At 39.9% G+C, this 22648-nt stretch overlaps 1 protein-coding gene and 1 long non-coding RNA gene across 3 annotated transcripts in view; one reads left to right on the top strand and one right to left on the bottom strand.

Moving 5' to 3' along the window:
• The window catches only part of LOC120311350, a 67325-nt gene extending 65959 nt beyond the window's left edge, over positions 1-1366 (bottom strand). Inside the window, exon 1 of the long non-coding RNA XR_005557595.1 lies at positions 1233-1366. This is a non-coding gene — a long non-coding RNA (uncharacterized LOC120311350). The remainder of the gene's footprint in view (positions 1-1232) is intronic.
• IGF2 (insulin like growth factor 2) lies at positions 1334-18620 on the top strand. 2 transcript variants are annotated; one of them, XM_039350719.1, is made up of 4 exons: positions 1334-1651; positions 10477-10633; positions 15509-15669; positions 17611-18620. In XM_039350719.1, the coding sequence occupies exons 1-4, from the start codon at positions 1559-1561 to the stop codon at positions 17848-17850; spliced, it is 651 nt and encodes a 216-aa protein (XP_039206653.1). In that variant the 5' UTR covers positions 1334-1558; the 3' UTR covers positions 17851-18620. The 2 variants fall into 2 exon arrangements, with proteins under 2 accessions (XP_039206653.1, XP_039206654.1); XM_039350720.1 differs by lacking the exon at positions 1334-1651 and adding an exon at positions 4412-5268.
• The last annotated feature ends 4028 nt before the right edge of the window (positions 18621-22648 follow it).

The raw sequence follows: 22648 nt of genomic DNA, 5'->3' as shown, positions 1-22648 counted from the left end.
CAACATGTTTTGGGAAATTGTAGTTGATCACATCTAGAAAGCACCAATTTGAAAATCCACTTAATGTTGGACTAGATGGCATCCCATTACTTATCCCTGAGAGCCAGGATATTATTTTGACTGTTGACAACAAGTTTGCCTTCTGTTCTCTTGATAATCTTGCTTTAAATAAATATTTATTCAGGTCACTTCTTTTAATCTGGGAGTGGAAAATTTGTGACTTCCCACATACAGCTTCCCATCTCACTCACTGTTGGGCATATAGGATGGGTCACTGAGAGCTATAATTCAGTATCATCTGGAGATTCACAGATTCCCCATCTCTACACGATGCCTTGTTTAAGACTGTCACAGATAGGATGGAGTTTGGTGAACGGTAGCCACCCTGTAACTTGTCATTAACAGTGTACTTTGAGTACTGTAGATTTGGAAAACAGGGACTTATCCCCGATGAGCTTGTCCTCAATTAGCAATTCAGAGGTGCTTTATAAAGGTAGCTCCCCTGAACACTGCATTTGCTCTCCTAGCTGTAGGAGGGCGGGATTTTCAGAGGTCTTTGCACACATCAGCCTGTTCCAGAGTAGGATGATGGTGCAGCTTTCATCTAGTGGCATCTAGTTCAGTTCACTCAATTTGCAAACACTCAGTGAAATTATAGCCTAATTAATTTCCCTTTCTATCTACCTTCTGTCTTCATTGACAGGGAAGCAAAAAAAACGGGACTGGAGAAACTAAGACAGGACCTCTCCAGGTCTCCTTGACCTGAGCTTTGAAGACATTAATCACAGGATTAATTCAACCACTGAGAGCAAAGGCAAGTATTCACTAAACATTGGGTTGCCTGAAGATCGTGGCATTTTCTAATCCCAATAAACAAAGTGGTGGGATTTATTTTAATGAAGAATGTATGTTAAAGTATGTGTGTGTGTGTGTATTTATATATATATATATATTCTGAGATTTATATATATATATATCTTGCACTTAAAAAGCAATATTAACTGCTTGGGGGGTGTCCATCTTCCTCATTTTCCCTTCCTTTCTTTGTGCATATATGGGGGGGGGAGGTAATTTTGAGATGAGGCAATAGCCCAAAAGCATACTATTGATTTTTTTTGTTTTTGCTCCAAATGGGAAATCTCAAGAGAGGGTAAAATGGGAGGAGGTTGGGGGGGGGAGGAAGAGAGACAGAGAGGGTTAGATAACCTCTGCAATTTTATTGGCTGACTTACCTTGAAGCCTGTAAGTTTGAGCATGCCCATTGGATGGGCGTATAAAAGAAGGGGCAGTGAGCGCATCGGTCTGTCTTCTCAGTGGAGCAGTTCATTGAAAGTATAGCTGCTACTAGCGGAGCTGAACCCACCAGCCCTGCCTCTGGAAACGAGATCCAAGCAAGAAGACAGCAAAGTAAACTATCCAGCTACCTACGCACGCACGCACGCACATACACACATACACACACACACACACACACACACACACAAACGCACAGAAAAAAGATAAGAGGGACTCACTAACACCAAATAGAACCAGAAAAATCAGCCAAGTCAGAGTCACCATGTCAAGAGCAGAGGATGAACGCTGCAGCAGCAACCCAGGCTTGCTCCAAACCTCAACGCCAGAAGTTGAAAACAGCCTTGGCAGTTCAAAGGTAAGGAAGAAAAACAAACCCTCTTGGATCTCTCTCTCTCTCTCTCTCTCTCTCTCTCTCTCTCTCTCTCTCTCTTTCGGAGAGGAGGCGAAGTGAGGGAACTGGGTGGTGCGTTCAAGCGGCTTTTGGCGACGGCGCTGGCGGCAGCGGCAAGCATCAGAACGGCTCTCCCAGAGCGAGGGGTCCGGGCGCTTAGGTCGCGCTGCGGGACTGGCTCCCTTTCGGCTTTGCGTGCATGAGTTCAAGGCAGGACGCCGCCTGTAAAAACGCAACAAAGCTGTTAACTCCGTTCGGGCCGGAGAGAGAAGAGCGAAAGAGAAAAAAAAATCTGGCTCTCCTTTTGAGCTCTGCTTAAAAAAACCAGCGACAAAGATCCTCCACTTGCCTCCTAAGAGACTTTTCTCTCTCCTTCTCTCTCTCTCCCCCCCCCCGTTTTTTCCCCCCGAAAGGGCTCCCCTACTTTCAGCACTCCGCCTCCGGGAAAAAAAAAAAAACAACAAGCCGGGGTTGTTCTGTTTTGCTTTTTATTTATTTTTTTTGCACACCTTTTGTCAGTCCCTCCTCTGTCCCCCACTTCTCCCGGTAAAGTCTGTGCGAAATTATTTGCCGAACAGGATCGCTTGCAGAAGCGGTCGGCAAATGGAGCGCCGGCTTCTTCAACCAGCTCCTCGCTTTGATTTTATTATTATTGTGGGGCTTTTTTTATTGTTACGATAGTTATTTTCTTGCCCCCTTTGCGGGGCAGAGTGGGCGAAGGGGGGGGGGAAGAAAAAACTTTTTTTTTTTTAGTTCTTCGTTCTGCGATGCAGATAAGTTGACACTAGAGGGACCCCGAGGGTTTGATCAGAATGCTCTGGGTTATTTTTATTTATTTATTTATTTATTGAGTTTTGCGATGATGGTGGCGCTTTTCTGCTTTTTACAGTACAGGTTAGGCGAGCGGGCGGAGGGAGAGATGCACACGCTCCTGGCTTGTGTAGCCAAGAGGTTGTATGAACGTTCCTACCCAGAAGGAAGAAATGGGTGTGTGTGTGCGCGCGGGGGGAGAGTGAGTGTAGGGGAAAACAATCGATATAAAAAGCCCCGATGAATGAGATGCATTGTAGTTCCTGAATGTTAGAAGAGGAAGCGGTGGGCAGAAGTTGTGGGCGCCTTTTCCCGCCTTGAGGTGCCTTTAAAGCAAAGCTAATCAACGACCTTCTAGCTAGCCCGGGGATACTTTTGACTGCCGAAAAGTATATCCTAAAGAGCCGGTAGCTCTTGTGACGTGTGCCGCGGTGGGAAGTCTGGAGCAGGAAATCCAAAGGTGTGCTTTGTTCTTGCCGCTAGGGGTTGAACTGCGAAAGAACTGTAGGTGAAGTCGGTAAATGTCCGGTGCGCGATTTGGATACTTGCTTGGTTTGCCTGCCCGTTTAAGGACACGCAAGGTCATGTTCTGAATGTTACGTTTATATATTTGGCATCACTTCTCTCTGCTTTCCTTAAGCTGCTTAGAGGAGAAAGCTTCTGAAGATTGCTGCGTTGTTGCAAAGAACACATCGTTCTTAAGGCTCTGGTGGCTATTAGAGTTAGAAACGCTATCGCGTGTTAGATCAATGAGGAGTGAAAACGGATCAAAGCAGGACAATAAGCCAAGAACTTGAGTGAGAAGAAAGGTCTGGCAAGAGGGTCTCCTACTTCGTGTGGCCTTATTAGGATAACTGTTATTACTATTATAGTTCCCCTGTTTTCTCTTCCAGTTTTCTTTTCTTTAGAGGAATTGTTTGGAGAAGCTTAAAAAAGTTTTAGCACTGGGTAGAGCCATAGGGATTGGAACGCAGAAGGAAGCTGTGGTTTTCTACAGCTTTCAGTGTGTCTGAATCAGCCAGTCATAGATCAACCCAGTTTCTAAGGCTCAGTTTTAAAACAAACAAACAAACAAAAAGACAAGACTGTTAAACTGGGTAGCATGAAAAGATGCTTGGGACTTGAGAATGATGCTTTAAGCCTCCCAGCTGATGCTCCTGAGCTATATAGCATATTACTGTTTATAACACGGTGCTGTGCAAACTACTAGCTTCTGTAGAAAACAGGGATATAATATAGTTGCTTTACTTGAGGATGTGTTTCTCTCTCCCCCCCCCTCCCCTGCTCTGGCACAAAAAGTTGTAGCGCTCCCCTGCTCTGGCACAAAAAGTTGTAGCGGAGAAAGAGCTGAGCCGGGTTGCCATGCAAAGGGGAAGCAGTGAAAAGGGACTCCCCTTGTTGTTGTTGGAGCCTTTATGGAAAGCTGTGCAGCTAAAGCCTTTACTTTACTGCCTTTCAAGAGGAAAACTGTTTACCTGTGCAGTCTCTGTCGACAAGGTCATTCAATATAAGAGTTGTCATTCTCGCTCCTGGAGTGATCTTGATCAGCAACATCCCAGGGAAATCAGTGAAACCTTTGGTATTCTTCTATTATGCAGCTAAATGCACACGGGTCCTGGATGGTTTAAAAGGTCTTCTTCTTCTTCTTCTTCTTCTTCTTCTTCTTCTTCTTCTTCTTCTTCTTCTTCTTCTTCTTCTTCTTCTTCTTCTTCTTCTTCTTCTTCTTCTTCTTCTTCTTCTTCTTCTTCTTCTTCTCTTCTTCTTCTTCTTCTTCTTCTTCTTCTTCTTCTTCTTCTTCTTCTTCTTCTTCTTCTTCTTCTTCTTCTTCTTCTTCTTCTTCTTCTTCTTCCTGAGCCCATTTGGGAGAGGGGGGTTTCGCTGCAGTGAGGGCAAGCTGCATGCTACTCTCCTGTTAAAATTCATAATGGCAACTTAGACTAGCTCATTTATCCCACAAGGTCATTTCAAAGCAAGTGCCTACTTCATTAGCTGTGTACAGGAGAGGAGGAGGTCCTGAAATAAGATGCTTTTAAACAAGCAGAGATAGCCAAGGGACTGTTTTGTTAAATGAAGCTGGAAAAGAATATGCTCCATATTAGCAGGAAATGCAACAAACACAAATGTGGTTTTGGATGAAGTCTGTGTCCACTTCAGTCACCTTAATTCTCCCTGTAACTGAATGATGTAATACTGTTGTCTGTAGCTTTGAGTTACTTCAGGGCTTGGAAACAAATGCAGAAGACCGAGAACAAGCTGTGAATTTGGGAGATTAAAACTGATCAGTTCAGCTGGCTGAAGACATTTAGATTTTCTTTTTTCCCCGTCTTCTGCCAGATGTTTTTCAAAAGTGAAGCAAATTTGTTTTATTATTTCTTTTTAAAACTTGTGAATATAGTCTTACTTCTTTCTTTAAAAGGCCTCCTGGAGTGGATCCTCAAAGTTCAAGCAGTTTCTTATACTCTGACGGAATGAGTAAACAGGACCAGCTCTCCCTTCTTCTGCCCTTCTGTCTATCCTTTCTTTCCCCCAGTCTAAAGGCTTAACTGATACCAATGTCCTTTTGGAGTGGTTAAGGGAATTGAGTGAACATAGACTGTATTTGTTACCAGGACAAAGGGCAAGAGAAAGAATGTCCTTTCATTTAAGTGTCTTGGCTGTCTGGAAAACTTAGAAAATGACTGTGAAGGCAAAGCAATGGCACTAAACAGCAAAAAATGGATCTTTTTGCAGTCTTTCTACAGGGTGGTCTGGCTTGCTTCTGTGTGTGCAAGGTAAGAGAGCTAGGCAAAATCCTTTTACGTACTTGCCTTTTCATTTATGCACTCCCAATTATGAACACATTTATTTATGGTTGGGATTTTGAATAGTCTTGAAGAACTCACCTAAATTCATGGTTGCAGCACCCCACCTGAAAGATAAGCTAAATAGATCAGCTCCTGCATCAATTTTCCTCAATCTGGAACTCCTTGATGTGTTGGGCAGCACATACCAGAATTCACTGCTGGCATGACACCTGCTAGCTAGGTGAACACTGTCCCACAATTTTGGGGCAGGACCTACTTTCATCTCTTTGTGGTAGGTTTAGAGAGCACTTACCAGCTCAGCTGAAATAAATCCACCAAACATTTAGCATAGCTGCTCCTTAACTGGAGAAATGTGAGCTCATTAATATATGAGTTAAAAATTGCTCTGTTTGATTGGTTTACGACTACGTATATTTGCATAAGGAAAAAAAAGTTTTCCCTTTTTTAGAAGATCCAGGCCTGTTTCACAAGAGACACTACAGCAGCAATGATAAATCAGCTTCTCCTGATTGGTCTTCTGCTTTTTGCTTTTGGAGAGTGTGCTTATACTGCGAATTTTAATCTCATGAAGTTTCAATGAGTTTGGAAAGACTGCCTGGACAAGTCCCTGCAGTTTTTTTGGCAACATTTTCAAAAGTGGTTGACCACTGCCTCCTTCCTAGGGCTAAGGGAGGCAGTGGCCCAAAGTCACCCAATTGGCTTTGTGCCTAAAGTGGGACTAGAACCACAGTCTTCTGGTTTTTAGCCTGCTGCCTTAACCCCACTAGACCAAGCTGGCTTTTAGAATATTGTGGACAGAATACTGGCTGATGGTTGAATTTCTGGGCTCGAGGAGAGGTGAGAAGATAAGACTGCAGGGAAGGGGAATAAAACAACATAATTGGAAAGTTGTAATCACACTAAAGTACACCACACTAAAACATGTTGCTGCCTATTCCATGTGTATGTCTATGTAAGATGGCAGAAGATAGTATACTGTGAATTCTTAGCCAATAGTTCTATAAAAAGCTGAGTGGAGGGACACATAACCTTCAGGGTAGAGATGGTAAACAGTGATTTAGAATACTTCATCCACGCTCTGTCACCTACAACTCATTCTTCCCTTCCATTTTTCTCCCAGTAGGGTGGGGAAACTCTCTTCAGGAGATTACCATCAGAAATTAGCTGGACAAACACACATGGAGAAAGTACCTACCTGCTGATTCAACCATCATAATTTGCACTTTTTTAAATCAGTTATGACCTAGAACAACTTATATTTGTGCTTGCTTTTCAAATGTGCAAGAATTTAATATCACTGGGGAGATTGTCAATTCTGGTTCCTCTGGAGGTGCCTGAAGATGTGCATGTCTATGTATATCAAACTTTGGTGGTGTTAAAATGTAACTGTCTAAACCAGGGGTAGGCAACCTTGGCTCTTTTATGACTCGTGGACTCCCCAACTCCCAGAATTCTGGGAGTTGAAGTCCATGAGTCATAAAAGAGCCAAGGTAGCCTACCTCTTGTCTAAACCCTAACTATTTAAAATTTATGTTACATATCTACATTCTCATGAGGCAAATAGATGCCCCCATGCTCATTTTTAATTATTTGAATGGCTTAAACACATTAATATGAAGAGATATGTGTAGACCAAGTCTAGACCACTTGATATTCCAATCCATTGACTTCCTTAGAGTGAGAGAAATTCCCAAAGATTATATGCATTTGTTTTCTGAAGCACTGAGGTTAAGGCATCTATTCAATTTCCTAAAAAGCAGCCCTATCTGTCATGCTGATCTTGGATGGACATGGAACATGTTTAGTTACATCTTGCAGTAACTCCCTAGTTTCCCAAAATGCCAGAACAGCACCTGCTGGAAGTAAAATATGGACTTGGATTTGATTTCCTAAATCAGTATCCTGATGGGACCATGTAATAACAACTTCCTTAGCAAAATATTTGAAGGACATCACATTAAGAAAACTGTCTTTCACTTCTGTGGTATATTATGAGCTGACTACAAACAGGCCCCATTGCAGCATTGACTGCTAAACCTCCTACTAAGCTTCTCTTATCTCTACTACTGCATTGTCTTGTCTTCAGTGGAGTAAAGATGCCAGGTTGGTTGTTTGTTTGCAGAAGATTCATCTGGGGGAGGGGAAAAAAAAGGAATTCAGCACTAAGCAATTAAAAAGCTCTCCTTTTTTGGCCTTGTTTCCTACCATATTACATTGACCTCTAATGATAATTGGGAGGGGGGGCAGACTCAAAATAAGGAGTAGGTTTTTAAGTGGGAGGGAGAGCTCACAGAATAAAAAGTAGATTGTGCATTGGGTTCCAGAGGCATCCATTGGGGGATGGATATCCACTATGTTTCAGAACTGTTATATTATTTTACTTGTAGATGTAAATTGAAATAGGTTGTAACTTATTATTTCATTTAAGAGGAGGCAGCTTTGTATTACACTGTGTCTGTAAAGAGTAGCCATATATCAAAACTGTTATGAATAAGTAAATTTTAATAAATAATTTTGTCAAATAGCAGAAAAAAATATTTATATGTGCTAACTATGGGTCAACATTTTTAAAAAGAAAAAAAAATGAGAATAGATTCTAACATAGAACTGGAAGAATATCTAATTCCCATTGCTGACAATAGTGTCCTAAAACTATCTAACTTCTGATCCAAAGTTTGGGTGGGCAATTACAGCATAAGAGTGGGTTGGGATTAGCTGTGGCTGCACTTTCTGGCTGCCTTTGTAAAAATACCATAGGCTTCATCTTCAAAGAAAAGAAGGAGCTGAAGAAAAATAGAATTGGTTGTGAGGACTGTAGTAGTGGCACTAAAGAGCTTTAATTTGAAGCCACCTCTTTCCTCAATGATCACTTTCATTTGACAAGTCAGAAAAAGGTCTGTGTGATTATCTTTCAAGAGCAGTGCCAACATTCTGCTATAATGGGGCATCTATCTGTATATTTTTGGCAGACGAATATGTGCCACATCACCTCTTGTTTGAATAACCCTATAGGCAGGTGAGAAGAGAGATGGAGTAATAGATCTCACAAGGGGAGGTGTCCAGTAACTATCAACTTTTGACACAGAGATAGATTTCCCAGATTTGAGTCCTCCTGGAAAAATGAAGTTTGTGTGTGTACACATACACACATAGATTTTGCCAAATATATAAAAATTAAGCAATCTTTTATGAGAAATCAGCAGGGACAGGGTCAATGACAAAGTGGTTAAACTAACATTTGAGTCTTGCCAGGAGGCAAAAGTTAATAGGGGATGGGCTTCCTGATCATAAATTTTAACCAGCACATGTTGCATTATTTAGCAGTCTAAATACTTATATGCCTATGTGATCATATGCAAATGATCTTATTAAATGATCTTAGGCAGCTGATTAGTCATGTTTGTCACATTTTCACAGCATTTTTTAATTGTTAAGAGCATTACTGATTAGTACTAGCTTATTGAATTCTTTGGACATATCTCTGTAGACTTGGAACCTGTTTGCTGGATGAATCAGAAAACACAAGACAATACTTGGAAGCTGTGTATCTAATTAGCATTTCCTCTGATAGCATTAGCCTTTACCTGCACATACAGGATTGGGCTGCTGACATGTCACCATTAGCCCTTGAAAAAGCAAGTGGAGATGGATGTTGAGATGTATTTGAATATTAGTGTTTGAATACTACATCCATTAGGAGATGGATGTTTTTATTGTACCATTGAATTTTGCTCTATGGGGAGAGTTTAACTCCTTCCTTCCTTCCTTCCTTCCTTCCTTCCTTCCTTCCTTCCTTCCTTCCTTCCTTCCTTCCTTCCTTCCTTCCTTCCTTCCTTCCTTTTTCTTTCTCCCGAACAGCCTCCATTTAGCAATGCAGTAAACTTCTTAGAAAAGCAACATAGGTAGATTATTTGGTTCTAAGCCAATGGAAGAAAATAAATTGAATCTATATTAATCAATATTAACACACAGAGAGACACACACAGACACACAGACACACACACACACATTCTGGGAGTTGAAGTCCACACATCTTACAGTGTTGCTGAGGAACACTGCACCAAAGACTTAACATACCATAAGTTACTGGAAAGCTAGTATTCCATGATAGATAGAATGGATTAATGGATAGAAAGCTGGCCTTAAACTCTGCCGAGGGTCACGTTAGAAAGCCAGGAATAGATTGAACTAGATCACTGGGATTTTTTCCAACTCAATGAAAGGTCATCCCATCTGCTTGATGTGGTTCTGATGTAGTAGTTAGAGAGCTGGTATGTTTTCTTTTAAAACAGTAATGCTGATCTGATTTAAAGCTGTCCAGAAAAACTGTCTAGATACAGAGCCACAGCACTTTGGCAATTAGCAGATTCACCAATTTTCATTTTGTATAGTGATGCAACATTCTTGTAAAAGGCAGAGTAAATCTTCCTTATTCTTTCACATGCAGCAGGTCTTTTCTAAAATTATATCTGCCAGTTTAATTTATGTGTTTTAACAAAATATAGTGCTTTGAATGATTGTAGTTAGGTTTTGAAACTAAAAATTAATCACAACAGAATTGCTGACATTTTTCATCAGGGGTAGAGAAACTTCTTTTCACACAGACTCCAGCTCATGACTTTACTTGGGCTCAAAGAGGAATTGAGAAGTTTATAATTTTGCTTTCATCTTCACCTCATCTTCCATAGAAATGCAGGAAGCTGTTTCCATCTTTGCTGACCTACATCTGGATTTGAAAATAATGAAACAGGCTTAGTATTTTGATTTCTATTACTTGAAGCAAAAGCAGAGAGAAGCTGCAGGGAGTTTTACCTGCTTTTTTTTTTAGTGTGTGTTGTGGTATTCAGAAGATACATTTGAAAAAAATATTTCTTTATGCCAGTGTTTCTCAACCTTGACAACTTTAAGGCATGTGAACTTCAACTCCCAGAATTCCACAGCCAGCATTGCTGGCTGTGGAATTCTGGGAGTTGAAGTCCACTGCCTTAAAATTGTCAAGGTTGAGAAACACTGCTTTATGCTTACAGATTTCTATAATTTTTAAGCCTGTTGTCCAAGCACTGTGTACTTGATCCATGTCTGCCTTGCTATGACTGGTCTGACAAACCCTGTTAGTTTAGAGGTCACTTATAGGAGCAGCTTTTAACATGATGGATTTTTCTCTTTCATATACAGAAAATGTGCATCTCCCGGCGGATATTGCTGCTTATGCTCACCTTCCTGGCATATACGATTGATTCCGTCTCTGCATACAGTCCTGCTGAAACTCTTTGTGGTGGAGAGCTGGTGGATACACTACAGTTTGTCTGTGGGGACAGAGGCTTTTATTTCAGTAAGTATTGGGGGGGGGGGGAGTGAAATGAGTTCAGCTTGGAAAAGTGCCAATATATCCATGCATAACAATACACGGTGTTTTGGAAATTTATACATGAAACAGCATCTCAGGAGGCCTCACCTTAGCTATATATGCTATGATAGCTTTTGTGTATTGCTGGTGGGTGGCTGGGCCTGAACTGAAAATCCATGTAATCTGGCAGATGTGATTAAGCTCTAGTTCCTATGAATCCCAGCCAGAATGGCCAGTGATAAGAAAAGCTAAATGTGGTCTAAGACTTCTTTTGTACCTGAATAATATCAGACTGCTTGGTTCAAAATCTTGTATTCTACATCTGCATGATCATACAATCACAAAATGCAAATAGTTCTATATTCCTCTTATAGAATTTGAATTGCTTACAGCAGTGCTTTTTTTGAAAAAAAAAAAAAAAGGTGTTGGAATTCACCCATGCCATACAACCCGCCTTGCCTACCCTACAAGTTTCCATCCAAAAAAGGTGCCGGAACTCCGTTCTGGGCGTTCTATGACAAAAAAAGCCCTGGCTTACAGCCAGAATTAAATAAACACTCTGCAATCCTTTATCTACTTACTGGCCAACCAACACCCTTAACTTCATTCAGACATGCTGCAAGGTAGTCATGAATACTGAAAGTCCATCTCAGACCATGTGAAAACTACTGTTGACAACACCTTAATTAAATAATACCCATTAATAAGTAAGAAACCATCCATAGTGGTGTTATCAGGAGAAGCAGTACATAAAATCTTCCTTAATTATTAGGCCTTATCTAATTTCATTTGTATCTAAAATAGTGCTTTGGGGAATGGCAACTAACTAGGATTTGGAAGTTTTACTTTCAGGAGATTTAGATTTTCACATAAAATTCTGACCACTGTGCCCCAAAGACTTCAGTGTAGAGAAAGAAAATATATGATAGTATTAGTCTTTGTTGCTATGAAGGAAACATTCTTGCAAAATTTTAAATCTTTGAAGACAGAATTCATTACTTGGGTTGTGTAAATCTCTAAAAATCTTTTCAATTTGATCCACTATATTACTAGTTGGTATCCTGGTGGATTGTTGTATGGGTTCAATCCATAGAGAGTGGTTGCAGCATATGGGGACTTTGTAATTTAATTGTTAACACAAATTGCTGAAATATTTTTTAAAATGCTAGTCGCCTTTCCTTCCTTCCTTCCTTCCTTCCTTCCTTCCTTCCTTCCTTCCTTCCTTCCTTCCTTCCTTCCTTCCTTCCTTTCATTCATTCATTTTATAGGGCCACCTATCTCACAAAATGTGAATCTAATACTCTGGCATGTACATATCCTTGGTATCCTTTTTTAAAAATATGCCTGTGTTTTAATTTTTCCTCAAGGAAATACATGCTTATTTGATCGACAGGGGAGAATTCTAAACCTTTTGCTCATTAGAATTTATTTACACCTCTATTACATCACCCTTCTCCAACCAGATATTCTTTCCAGGCATGTTGGGGTTATATCATCCAAAATTCTCACCCAGTGTGAACTTGGCTCACATTGGCTGGGATCCTGGGAAATATAATCCCCCAAATCTGGACAGGATCAAATTGGGGACGATTATTCTGCAAAGCATCCAATTCCTTGTCCTGGTTGTCCTGTCATATTGCGTCTGGCATCCTGAGTTGTCCTGGTCCCTGCTTCCCATATTGTAGGTGGTCTGAATCCTCTTCTGAAAATACTTTTAAAGGGAAGTTGCTTCTTAGTCTCTTTAATCTTCAGCTCTGTCCAAAACCACCAAAGGTCAAGACCCCAGCTGGGGCAATTCATCATCACTCTATTGAAGTCAGACCCGTAAGCTTTAGTTCTCTCTTTAGATTCTCCAATGGGGGTGGGGGAAGGCTGGCAGTAGTTCTGAAGAAGGGATGTTGAGCTAAAAATACTCCCGCTTAGGAAGTAGTTAATCAGCAACATGCCCAATAAATGTGTTTTCTAAGCATTTCTGGCAGAAGAGGAAGAGGAAGAAGTGGAAGGTGGCATTAAGGGAGATCCAGTAATAGTGATTCGTGTTCTTATACTAGTATCAGTGTGTTCTTATACTAGTATCAGTGAAGGACACAAGATGGAGTGTTTAAAGGTAGGCATAGTAGCCAATATTTGAGAGGTCTGATTCCAGCTCTTGGGGGATTTTTGAATCAGAGCAAAAAGCCAGTCTGACATAGGTAAATGAAGCTTGAATCTCTGTGTAAATCAGGAAGAGATGAGGGTGAGGGAGAGCTGAGCGAGAGTCCAGGCATCTGACTTCTGTAAACAAGGGCTCCTGTTTCTTCCTTTCTAACAGCTGATAAGAACTTAGCTCTTTCCAGCCACTTACGCTGACAAAGCACATTCTCTCCTTTCTCTCTCTCTTTTCTCTGCATCCCTCAGAATAATACTAGGAAAAATAAGGGGGTGGGTGGTGGTGGAAGGGAAGCTATTTTGGGGGAGGGGTTTGGAACAATGGATGCTGCTGCCCAGCCACTCGACAAAGGCCCTCTTGTTGGTGCCCACATTCCTTTGTCAGGAGAAGAGAGGATTGTTTACACCCAAAGTGTTCTTACGCTTGATTTGGTGCTTGATTGATCCGATGGAAGTGGTACTCAGGAGAGTGTGTATGAAGGAGGCACAAGCTGTGGAATATTTTTGTGTTATTCAGAAGTATGGCACACGCGGGGCCCTGTACACAGCACATGAACATTCCCTCTTATCCCTCATATATACGCTTGGGGATGTACAAGTGCATCTGAACTTTGACCCCAGACTTAGCCACCAATATTTATCCTCCTTGCAATTTCTGTTTAGGAAAAGAGAGAAAGAAAGAAAAAGCTAAATTGGGAAGGGGAACTAAGAAAGAAAAAGGAAGAAACTAAATTGAAGAGAGGAACTCTTATCAGTGTCAAGCCACAGCAGCCACATGTCTTGTCTTTTGCTATGGCTGTCTGTCTTTGTTGATGAACATGATCCTTGGCCCTTACCTGAGATGGTGCTCAGAGGATAACAGTGTTTATTAGACACTGATAAATAAACATGAGACTTATTATCAACTCTGATTCTCGGCAGTATCTAGTTAGGGGGGCTACTTGTGAGGAGATCCATGACATCTCTTCAAAAGGAAAAAAAAGTTGTCATTGTGCAACAGGAACTAGCAAAAAATAATGTTTGTGCAAATCCCAAAGGCAGCAATATATTTAATCAATAGTATAGTGCATATCAGGAGAGAATCAGAAGATCCTGGTTAAGGTGTCATGATGATCACTCTCTTCTTTGTTTCAGTTACTATCTCCAATTATAGGGATGAGAAGTTATACTACTACTACTACTACTACTACTACTACTACTACTACTACTACTAAAAATATTACATAATGGTGGTTTATGTAAAATTTCCTTGTCAGTTTACCTTTTGTTAGCAACAACACCTCACAGTTTGCTTATGAAGGCATTTATCAGCATTCTGGAAAAAACACAGCTCTCAGCTGAGCATTTGTTCCTGTTTTTAAATAGAATTGTATTTTCTTTCAGGAGAGTAGCATATAATTTAGAACATAGGTTTTTTTTTGTTTGTTTCTTTTTAGAAGATCACACATCAAATTGCCAGCTGTTTTGAAGTGGGTAGTGAAAGCTGTCCAGTTGCTAACAAATAGCGTATACTTGGGGAATAACTTAGAAAGAAAAAAATCACAGATGAGTAAAGGAGTTTGTTTTCATCCTAAAAAGATAGAGCTGTGACTAACAGAAAGCAGATTGGCATTTCATACATTTTTCTCCTGGATTATGTATCCCAAGCCTTGTTTTGATTACTTGCATTCAAATAAACTTGCTTTTAAATTACTGAGTTCAGTAAGCTTAGCTTACCTTAAATTTATTAAAACCCTATTTCCAAACTAGAGTTCTGAATCAAGATTTTTCTGGACTGTCGTATTTAAAGGAACTTCCATGAAACTTTCTGTTCCACCATTGCAACACATATAATAGTGGCTTGAAAATTGACCAGACCAAAACAGTGGGGTCAGAGAAAAAAAATTATGGGGTAATGACAGTAATTTTGCCTCTTCATAGATGGAGAGGCTGTGTTGTACTTGTTTGAAGGAACAAAAAGTTTAGAATACAATCCCTGCAGCACCTATCAGCCAGATTAAAAGGAAGTAGCATCAGATAAACAACCAGGGAAGAAACAATACCCTGATCTAGAACGATGGTGTGTGGGGGGGCATTATATACACAAACAGTCAGCGATTCTACTTTGTCTTGTACTGATTATCCTAGCATGGTAACGAAATGTTTGTAAGAAAACAACCAAATTGGATCTGAACAATGCATATTGTCATATATAAGTAAAATATTTAAGGTAGAGCTAAATATCTCCTCTCAAATAATTTGATGAGTGATACATTAGCATGAAACCAAAGCAGTTGCCATTAGAATGGAATTATCTGATTTTTTAAAAATCTAAACTAGGCTTGTACTAACAAGTGAAATAAAATTTATTCTACACCAGCTCCAAGTGAATTGTATTCTTTCCCAACCTGGCATCTTATTTATGGGTTGAAAATAATTTACATCATTAGTTGACTGGTATAGATGAAAATAATAGTGCAGTGGCACCGGTTGTAATTGAAAATTTGTTTTGGTGAGTTGCAAATTGGGTAAACCGAGAGCAGCTTGATTCATTTCTGCACTCCTGCTACCTTACCATCAAATGTGGAATTTGCAAAGCTCTAAATGGACCATGTGGGTGCTGCTGATTTTAAAAGAAAGAAACAAAACACATTGATCTATTTCTCCATTGTTTATCTTAAATACTTAAATGTGTGGCATCACTTATTTTCAATTGAACTTTTGTGTCAACAGGTAGGCCTGTGGGTAGAAACAGAGGAAGACTCAATCGTGGCATTGTGGAGGAGTGCTGCTTCCGGAGTTGTGACCTGAATCTTTTGGAAACTTACTGCGCAAAATCTGTCAAATCAGAACGGGACCTCTCTTCATCTCTTGTTTTACCAGCACTAAACAAGGTTGGTAAAGATCCTATCTGAGTAATCAGATACATTTTTGAAAGAAAAAAAAATCCCATGGGACTACAGAACCCTTATCTTCAGTATTTGCTGCTTTTGCAGGTATAGCAAAATAATATTATCCATGTACAGATAACATCTTCTCCCTAAGCAACTGTTTCTTAAAAGAGAGTCCAGAGATGGGGGTGGCTAGGGAGGAATGACAATGAATGGTAAAGTACAATATGTCCACTGCTTGTCCAAAAATGGAAGTTGTAAAGTCTGCTCAAGTTACCTATTTGCTTGGCAGAACATTGCAGGATATTGAGTATCATGCTCAAAGTGAATTGGGCATGTTGATAATAGCAATCCTATTCATGCTTATTTAAAAGAGAGCATCATGCAACACAGTGTAAATACATTGCAAATAAGCACACCAGCAGAATTGCATTGCCAGGATAACGTCAGACAGGTACGGGAGACTTTGTTAAGCAGTCTTGTAAATGGGACCTACAACAAAGTACCAGGTAATCAGGCATACTGTCTTCCACGTTGCCTGTTTCCATCTCTCCTCTGTACAGGTTGACTTTATTTACCACTCATGATAGTCTTCCATGGGTACTGAGCGTGCTCAGTTCTCAGTAGGCTGTTTTGGTGAAGCTTTTACCTTTCAGGGATGTCCACTGAGGAGAATTAGAAAAGTCAAGTTGGAGACTGTGACGAAAACCTTTTGTTGACATGCATTGCACATCTGGTGAATATATGCAGGCTTTGATAACACAGTTACAGCCACCATCTTGACCTTTTGACCCCCCTCCTGGAGATGCTCCTTTTACTTTTAGCTTTTTCCCTGCTACTTCTGTCTTTATGACAAAATGTAGGGTTCTTCCTGTTTTGCCAAGACAGCTCCTATTTCCAATCTCCATTCTGCTTTTGCTGAACTAAACCTCCTACATGGGGAATGAGGTCACTATTATATATACCAGCCTGCCTCAAGCTGGTGCTCTTCAGATAGTCTGACTGTATAAGGAGACCTTAAATCCAATACACACGTGAGGAAAACTGATGAGTAAGATTTTCAGTATAGCTGAAATCCTCACTTACTTAATGTCCCATTTAGCAACTGTTCAAAAGTATGACAGTCTAAAAAAAAAAGCTTTGAGATCAATCTTTATATTTATGACCATTGCAGAGTCCTATAGTCACATGATCACTATTCAGATGCTTTGCAACCAATACACCTCATGTACAACTGCCGTAACATCCTGCAGTCACATAACATCCTGCAGTCACACAAATCACCATTTCTGTGCTTTGCAACTGATCTGTGACAAGCAGAAGTAATAGAGAAGGCAGAAGTAAAATCACAAGTCACAACTGAAGGGGAAATAAGCCTGTCGCAGTCACATGATTTTCCATTTAGCAACTGCATCACTTAGCAACAGAGTTGCCAGTTTCAATTGTGGTCACTAAGCAAGAACTATAAATCTTGTATGATGCCTGACTTTCAAGTGCATGCAATTGATTTGACTCAAAAATGCAGTACAATGAAATGTGGATAAACTATCCAATTTTATCAGATGCCCTTGGATACCTGTGGTATAAAAAACTTTTCCCAGTGTTTTCAGGAGACAAAGGCATAAAGAAAGGGAGATCTGAAGGAAAGTCATTACAGGTGTCAATAAGCAGGGGTAGGCAACCTTGGCTCTTTTATGACTCGTGGACTTCAACTCCCAGAATTCCTGAGCCAGCTGGCTCAGGAATTCTGGGAGTTGAAGTCCACGAGTCATAAAAGAGCCAAGGTTGCCTACCTCTGCCCCAGAAGAATGCATTCTCTGTTGTTTCAGTTCTGTCTGCTTAGCCATGTGACATCACAGCCCAGTGACAGTCCGTATCCTTTCGGTTTGTCATGGCAAGCAATAAACTGATCCTCCTTTGCTCTTCTCTCCTCGTTTCTCTCAGGATATCTTCCAAAAGCCTTCCCATGCCAAGTACTCAAAATACGACATTTGGCAGAAGAAGAGCTCACAGCGCCTTCAGCGAGGGGTTCCCAATGTCCTCCGGGCCCGCAGGTATCGATGGCAAACTGAAGGGCTGCAGGAATCTGAAGAGTCCAAGAACCATCGCCCATTGGTTGTCCTGCCGACACAGACACCTCTGCCTGTGCACACCACCTCAGAAACGTCAGGCAGCCAGAAGTGAACTGTGCTGAACTATTTTGCAGAAGTGACTATTATTATTTTTCCCAGTCTCATGGGAGGTGTTTTCAAGGTCCGGCCCCAGCCTTTTCTCTCTTGCAGACCAAGTCAGAGGGGGGAGAGCAAATGTCCTTTCCCACCAAGGAACAACAGAAAAAGTGGCACAGGAACACCAAATGATTGGGATTATGACATCAGTGGTGGCAGCAACATTTTTGTGGCATTGTCTTTATAATTATTATTTTTTTTTAATCTATTGGTTGGCTTTGTACTTTCCTACCCAGTATTTTCAGCTTGAACTTAACAGGGACAGCTAAGGCACTTGAACTATATAATAACAGACTTGCCTTTCAGTCCATATACTAACCAATGAAGACAGAGCGAGAGAAGATCATGGTATTAAAAGAAGGCCAAATTCCTTATTTCAACTGACAGTAAAAAGAAAAAAAAGGGAAACAAAATCTGAAGTTTTAAAGGTTGGCCTAACCTTTACCCCATTTTATGTGTTTTATAAGTCACGATTGATATATTTGGGGGGGGGGGCTGCACATTTTAAAAGCTAGAAACAAAAAGATGAGGCCCATGACCTTTTTTTTTTTTTAAATTACACAGTTCAAAATGTACTTGCACCTTTTAGAAAAATCACCGATGAAGTGAAAGAGTTTGGGTGAACGTAAGTTCACTTTAATGGCGGAGGCGTCAGCATTGCACATTTGCCACAGATTTAGTTGAATTATATGAAATATATATTATATATATAACTTTTTTTTTTTTTTGGCAGAAAAGCACTATTTTTAACGGGACCATTTTGTGTGTGTCTAGTAACTGAAGAGGGATTGTAATGTTTAAATGTTGTTAATGGTGCTATTGTAAGTTGGAAGGGGAAAACAAACCCAGAAATTACAAGAGGGCAGGGTGGGAAGGACAAGATCTCGAAATATACTGAACTTGAAAATTTTTTAGCTTTTCGTTTTAGGAAAGTGTGATAAGTGTGTTCTTTTTTTTTTCTCTTCTGAACTATAGCTTGGTCATGACCATAAGAGCTAATTGCCACTCACATGTATACATACAATAGCACACACAGGCAGAATCACAGATACATCTATATTCATTTTTTTAGGTGAAAAAATATATTTTTAAAAATACTTTATTCAGTCTCTGTTATCCAAATCCTCTTACAACATGCCTTCTGCAAAGGCCTTTGCATGTATTGGAGAAGTAATCCATCATGGACCTACTAACTCTATTAAGTGTTTACCTTAGCTTCTGCAGAACAAGAGCTACTTTCCTCTTGGGCAGTTTGGTCATTTTCTGTTCTGTCTCCCTCAGACACCATTGCATCTGGTCAACGCGTAACTCTTCATACCTTTCAGGGCTTCCGAGAAGATAAACATCATGCCTAGATTTGCCTTCTTAGGATAGGTCGTTGAGTTAACAAACCTTCCTATTTGGTTGCTTTTTCTCCTTTTCCAAAGAGTAAGTGGTTGGAGAGACCTCTTGTGCATTAAACAGAACCATTTAGAACCACACTATGTTCTTCCAGTCATGTGGACGGAAAGGGGAAACACAAAGGTCTTGCAAGGAAGGAGAAAGAGGAGGTATGTAGTTGCAGTAGCCTTTTTGGCTCTAAGGGAGGCGTAGCCATTCTGCCTCCTCATTCTTGAGGTGTAAAAGAAGAACCTCAGGCTGAATGCATTATAAAAAAGTAACAGTGCAGTTGGTTAAATCCCATTCCTTGATTTGAGCAATGTGCAAACTGGTGGTTTTATAAAATTATCAGCTGTTTTAATCTTAGATTCATGAAGGGAGACCCCAGTAATCCTATTTTGTACACACAGTTGCTTAGAAAAAAAGGGACATCTAATTCATTCTGTACTGGCTTTGCTTTATATATATTTATATATATATATATATGTATATATATGCGCATTTAAAGAACCTAAAGATTATACTTGAATTGTATTCTTTTCCTTTTTAAATGTAGGGTTTGGGGCTTTTTTACACACGTTGTCAATTTTGAATTTTTTTTATCTTGCAATCTTGAGCCACGAGGCCTTGGCACGGCCCTGTAAAAAATCAACAGTAGTTCCCTTAAGTATGAAACAGAAAATAATTACTTTAATTCAAAAGTAAGTGGAAAGAGGGAGCAAAAGAATTTAAATTCTTAAAAAAGTTTTGTTTGCAAATGAGGGTTGTTTTTTTAACAAAATGAGCCCACTTTTATGCGTAAAATGTTCAGACAGGTGTATAAATGTTTTTTCATTGTATTCTCCCACCCCACCCCTATATTTAATATATCAGAAGAATGGAACAGGGAGAACTGCTTTTGTTTCAAGGGATAATAGTGATGAAAGAGAAAAGGGAATTTCTGTATAATCTGGGCTCTGTTTTTTTTTTTTTTTGATAATTCTTAAGAGAGTTATCCTTATATTGCAAAGCAATGGCATGCTGGCTTTGGGTTTATAGTGTATTAGTGAATAGGGTGTTCTTAAAACTTACCACTGAGAGTTTGTCAACTGGGGAATATCTTCACAGTTAGCAGGAAGACTCTGTATGCATACAGTTTTGGCACTTCCACATCTTGGAAGCTAGTTCTAGAAGACTGTACTTCAAGATAGCTTCTTTCCATCACTTTGTGTACTTAGGTACCTTAGTGTCAGATGCCTAGCTTTTAAGGATGCTTTACTAATATCTTCTCCCCAAAGGCACGTCAGATTTATTCCTAGTGACTAAATCTGAGCAAGGAGGCTTGAATACAAGAAAAAGCTGCATGTTGGACAGCATCTTGCTTGCTTGCTGAATTTCCAGCTACAGGCACTCTTGTAAGGCTTTGGTCCTATGCTTTTGCATTGGAACAAGCCCTATTAAACAGACTAACTGTTCAAACAAGTTGGACTGCCTATTATTTAAGCAAAAATAATAATAACAATATTGCTATCAGAGAAAGATGTGTTCTCTTCACAAGATATGCAACTACACCAAAGGGAACATTCAAATCACCTACGTGCCTTGGAAATACTGAGTTGAAAGTTGTTCAAGCTGGCTGAAGAGATTGTAAAATCTGTACTAAGGAATGCAATGTTTGAGCAGTAGGACAGATGAGGATGTCTTCTAGCTTTCTGTTGGAGGAATCAAAATATGACGAGGCTGGGGTTGTAATTGAGATACTTAACATGGACATTCTAGAGAAAAGGAACCCAGCTCAATCTGTTAGGAGTTACCTGTAAGAACATGTTTATTGTAACAACATAACTGATTCTAGGGGCAATTATAGTTTACATAAAAAATGTTATTGGTTATTTTCTTCTTGCATGATGGGAAAATCCACTTAAAAATGAAACATTACTGGAACACATAACTGGCCTGTTTTCTTCAACCCTCTGGTGCAAAGCCAGCACACTTGAGGGAAAGAGCACAGTTCCCCTAACTGGTCCCACTGTTTTACTTCATCCATTTCATTTGCAAAGGCTCAGTCTTTTTGGTGATGGACCTTGCTGCCTCTGCACTAAATGAAGGGAAGAATTATACTTGTTTTGTTTTTTTAGGGTTTTTTTTTGTGTCTCATTGTATGTATTATTGTCTGCTTAAGTTTTATATTGTGGGGAGGGTGTGGGGAAGGGGGGGAGATGGGGATTGATGTATCTTGAAATACTTCACTTGTGTGCACTCAATTTGCCCGGATTCTGCACCTATTGTACTTTTCATTCATACAGTATCAATAAAGCAATCAGTTATAATGTCTTTGTGAATGACTTTCTCTAAATATTGAACTACTGTATGTTTAATCTGCAGTTAGTCATTATCTAAAAAAGTATCTTTGAAGAAACCTATGGTTGGTTTAACTCTCCTGTGACTTTTCCACAGATTTTGATCTGCATATTTCAGTTGGTTAAACTTGTTTTGTGTGGTAAACTGACTGGGACCCAATTGACCTGCTAAGGCATAATACAGTTTGTTTCCCTTTGACATTTTGTGTCCTGTGATTCCAAACATTACCATTGGAATCACTTTAGGTGCTTTAGAACAATGAGTAAACTTTAGAACAATGCATGAATCTGGCCACTTTGATTAGCTTTGTACAGCAAACTGTGGTTAGGCAAACTGGGCTGTCCACCCAGTTGGTTTATTCATAGCTTTTTATTCCACAGACCATGATTAGCCAAATTATTATTTAGCATAATGTGAGCAAATGTAAATTTAAATGTTTCAAATTTTTCATGGCATCAGATGTTTTTACCATCAACTCCCAATAATAGATACCAATTAAAAAAAACCTTCAATGCATGAAAGTCCAGCTCAATTGTCTCCATTGAGTCTATTCCCCACTCCATTGTCTGGAGAGCAGTTGTGAGGCTTCATGAGAGATGACAAGCAGGCCTGAATAAAATCTATTCCCACAGTGAAGTGAGTTCAGTTCCGAGTAGACTGCAAAATAGCATGACTGGTTGCCATAAAGGTATAAACACCGACACATGAATATAGTAGCAAGGCAAAACCAAAATATATTTTTAAAGTCCACTTATTGTGATAAAGTCCTCTGAGATTGAGCATGGGGGTCAAGTTGTTTTGGCTGATCCCACAAAACTAAGCAGGCTTGGAGGTCGTTTAGTATTTGGATTGGACCCACTGAAGCCCCTGATTAGGCTCGGCTGGGTAGTGAAAGAAGCCACCCTGAAAATAAGAAAATAGCAAACCACTTCCAAATTGTGGCTGGGAAATTCCATGGATGTCCAGATAATCACCAAGAATATGGAGCATCTCAATGGCATTTGTGCTCTTCTTTATTTAAATCCCTCTGAGGT

The sequence above is a fragment of the Crotalus tigris genome, unplaced genomic scaffold (genome assembly GCF_016545835.1).
Source record: "Crotalus tigris isolate CLP2741 ecotype Arizona unplaced genomic scaffold, ASM1654583v1 scf7180000018354.2857554, whole genome shotgun sequence".
NCBI classification, from domain to species: Eukaryota; Metazoa; Chordata; class Lepidosauria; order Squamata; family Viperidae; genus Crotalus; species Crotalus tigris.
This window is presented reverse-complemented; position numbering and strand designations above follow the sequence as displayed.